Source organism: Drosophila obscura, unplaced genomic scaffold, assembly GCF_018151105.1.
Source record: "Drosophila obscura isolate BZ-5 IFL unplaced genomic scaffold, ASM1815110v1 contig_160, whole genome shotgun sequence".
Lineage (NCBI taxonomy): Eukaryota > Metazoa > Arthropoda > Insecta > Diptera > Drosophilidae > Drosophila > Drosophila obscura.
In genome coordinates this window covers 1-3,735 of record NW_024542747.1, presented here as the reverse complement: position 1 = coordinate 3,735, position 3,735 = coordinate 1, and the positions used below count along the sequence as shown (strand labels likewise).

Sequence of the window (3,735 nt, the reverse complement as noted above, 5' to 3'; positions counted from 1 at the left end):
ACAATAACTCTCATATTTATAAGGAAATAGCGGATGCCTTAAAAGAGTTTGGACCTGCTCATGTTGAGGTGAAGAACAAAATAGAAAATTTGACGAGGAAATACAGGTAAGTTACATGCCATTATTTGCATACATTGCTTAGTCCTTAATCCACAGGTAATATATTTAATACAAATTATTTAAATTAATTATTGATGAAATGCATTCTTTGCAGACTTCTTATGTGTAACCGAGGATGTTACAGATTTCTATGCTGACCAGAGCAACACCTCAGCGACCGAAAATTCAGGTAGAGAGAACTCGGGTTCCCAACCAAAACGTCGTCGAGTCGACACAATCGTAGAAAAAATACTGGAAGTAGAGGAGAAAAAGCTGGAGGCGATGCAGACTGTTGCTGAAAACTCGGCGAATTTTCAAAAGAAAATTCTTGAGCTGTTTGAAAATCGGTAATAGTATTTTAATAAAACAAAATATATTTAGTTAAATGGTTAAAATTGTTTATTTATAAAGGGTTGTTTCGAAGAAGTGGTGTGAAAGAGCGCTCCTTATAGCTTCAGCCGGTATGTTCGAGTTTCCCGGCCAAACTTCATGCTGAGGTTTTTCTTGGACTTGAATGGTACCTGCATCTTGCTGCCATCTTTCAGAGACTTCGCAATTATGGGTGGAGCAGAAATTCTGAAGAATGCAGCAGAAGATAATTATCTTTGTAGTGTTTTTGATGTCGTTGTCTAGTCCCTTTCCTATCCTCCGATACCGAGCCTTGAGGTGGCCGAAAGCATTTTCCACTACACGTCTAACCTTTGACAAGTTGTAATTAAATGCCTTATGTTCTGGAGTAGACTCAACGAAAAACGGATAGGGTTTCATTACCGTTTTGGAAAATCGAAATGCAGAATTCAGTTTCATCCAGTTTTATTCTTAGGCTGGAGTTATAAAAAAATTTTCGAGTCATGAGCTCGGCCGGGACACCCTACATTTATGTATGTGAATCTGTAACTGTGAAAGTAAAGAACATATAAAATTCCATTGCATTTAGGCAACCTACTTCTTACCGGTAGTCGACCAAGGCGAATAGGACGGTGGAGTACCAACCCTTGTAGTTCCGGTAATCCACTGCATCCTCACATCTCGGTTGGACCTCGATGTGACAGCCATCTATGTGTCAGTCAGTCATGCACAATTTTATTATTTAAAAATGTATCACTTGCCCATTTCTCCGAAACACTGCGGAAATCCCATGTCCTCAAAGCCTTTCACTGTTTCCGTAATCTTCTCCTGGGTAAGAAATTCTGCTGGCAAATATTCACCAGCAAGTACAGCAGTCACCTCCCGACAAAATTCCATCAAAATACGGCACACGATGGCTTTGGACACACCGAAAAGATTCGCAATCGTGCGATAATCCGCAGAGGATCCCAAGCAATATAGTGATATCGCTATCCTTTTCTCCAGAGGGATTGCCAGTCGAAAATTAGACTCTTTCTTTCGGAGATTGGGCAGAATTCCAACCAGAATATTGAAAGCACTCCTTTCAATACGAAAGTTGTCTTTGAGAAACGCATCGGAGTTTTGCACAACATCTTTCTCCCAAAATGATCCATATCGCGGCTGCAGTTCTACAATAAATTGTAACTTGGCTGCAGACAAGCCCGCCGCTTCCATGCATTTTAAAACATCCTCTTCATTTTGCTCCACCCCAGCACTAACCATACAGTATACTTTCTGTATGGTTAGGGACTGCAGACAAAATAATGAGGTCTGTTTCTGTAAGATTCCTCGTGTTTTTATTCATTATTTATTTGATTAAAAAAAATTGTGTTGCTTTCATCAGCTGTTCTCAAGAATATAGAATATAGTATATAGTATTGTAACGAACCATGGCTCTAGCCATATCTCGTTACAAACAGTTTGGGAACAACAGTCAAACTGATATACGCAGAGACACCGAACCCTGGCTCTGGCCACGTCTCTCCTCACAAATAGCGGTGCGTCAGCAACTCCGGGAAATAAAATAGTCTTAAGCAACGCACAACGCTCTCTCGCTCGCATTAGGGCACGGGCAATTCGGCCCGCCTGCCCTTTGAATTAGTCTTGATCTTACAATCACTGCGCATCGTCTTGGAATCGAGCTATTCAATCCGACACCGTCTTGAACCGACCCCCGCGTCTTCAATAGGACCCCGTCTTGAATCCAGCTAACTATCCTTTCGACTCTGTATCGCTTATTTACTTCAGCACAATAAACTGTGAATATATATATTGAACAATCATCGCTTTTTTAATAATATCGCAATACAACGCTACTGAAGAAGCTCAGTAGCTCAACAATGTTCCTCAAGAATCAAAAATTAATCAAAAAATCTTTAATTTAATTTTGATACCTTTTTGTATGAAAAATCGTTTTCTTGAAAAAATAGCAATTTGTGTAAGTATATTTGTTGCTTTTTATTATTATTGTTTAATTTCGATGAATTCCTAAACATTAAATGCATTTATTAAGCAGAGAAGCGCGCGGGTCTGTTAGTTCTACATAAATCAAAAGCTCTCAAATTTCTATACTGACTGAGTACGGGTATAAAAGTAGAGTCGCGTCCACAGAAGCGATTCACACGTTCCTTCTCGTTATTTCTAGGCTAGCAATATGAATATAATTTAAATATTTTTTTTCTTTTCAGTAATGAAGTTGAACGACATCGATCAAAAATTTTGGAAATCAATTCGTTTATCGAAATTTTGACAGAAACAATGGCTTTGTTACCCAATGATATAAGAGAAGAACTAGCTGCCGAGGAATATGTTGTTTAAACGTTGTTATAGAGATGTCAGAACTGGTTTTAATATTTATGTTATCACTATCACCTTACTAAGCCCCTCATTATGCGTTGAAAATATAATATAGTTGTGGATAGAGTTTTAGAAGGAGGACTTCAACTATGAGTAGACGAAATAATGTCGATTGTAAGCACCAGCCAATTGGTAACCAGCTGTAGGACTGGGGAACGTCGGAAAGGAAAGAACCGAAGCTACATCGTACAAATTTTGGAGTGGGTTACGGCTATCAGGGCCGGTTTTTATGGCATGGCAAGCGTGTAAAGCATCCTGTGCTCGAATTTTAAGGTGTGCCCAGTTCCCGAAAAGGGTTTTTTTCTAGTAGTCTTCCAAAACCCAATCCATCCCCGGCCTTGTATTAGCCCCGGCCGTCAATTGACCAAAAGCAAGACCTGACGGCCACGCTTAGAGTATAGGAAGCTGCTATATGGCTATGATTGTTGCCCAAAACCTGGATACGTTGTAATGGCAACTAAAATTTTGTTAAAGACATTCACTATGAACGTTGCCTCAGATTTCGAGCTTTTGAAATGAGCCACAGAACAAGACTGTAACAACTGTCCGTATCAGCTGGACGCAGGATTGCTCTTTAATGCCAAGCCAGAGCGGGCAAAGCAACTATAAGCAGCGCAGAAATAACGTTTGACATTAGAGTGCCTTATCTTTAGTTCCAGCAGTGTAATGACCGTTCACATTGGGGCTGCGTCATGCTTCTTTGCGTCTTTCCGGAGACGGGCCCTAGTGGTGGCAAAAAGTTGCGTCGGTCTCTGATTCATGTGCGTCTATTCGATATATTTAGTTGCTTTTTTTCATTTAGCGCTTTTCTGCCTATCAGCGCAACTATCATCACTAATGAAAACAAAAAACAGCTGACCTAAGAAATTAATTGTGCACCCTAAAATATCT

General features: G+C 39.9%; 1 protein-coding gene across 1 annotated transcript; it reads right to left on the bottom strand.

The window, feature by feature from the left end:
* Window positions 1-906: 906 nt before the first annotated feature.
* LOC121403869 lies at window positions 907-1,710 on the bottom strand. Its single transcript, XM_041591889.1, has 3 exons — window positions 1,209-1,710; window positions 1,053-1,155; window positions 907-996 (listed from the first exon to the last, which is right to left on the bottom strand). The coding sequence occupies exons 1-3, from the start codon at window positions 1,708-1,710 to the stop codon at window positions 930-932; spliced, it is 672 nt and encodes a 223-aa protein (XP_041447823.1). The 3' UTR covers window positions 907-929.
* Between the last annotated feature and the right edge of the window lie 2,025 nt (window positions 1,711-3,735).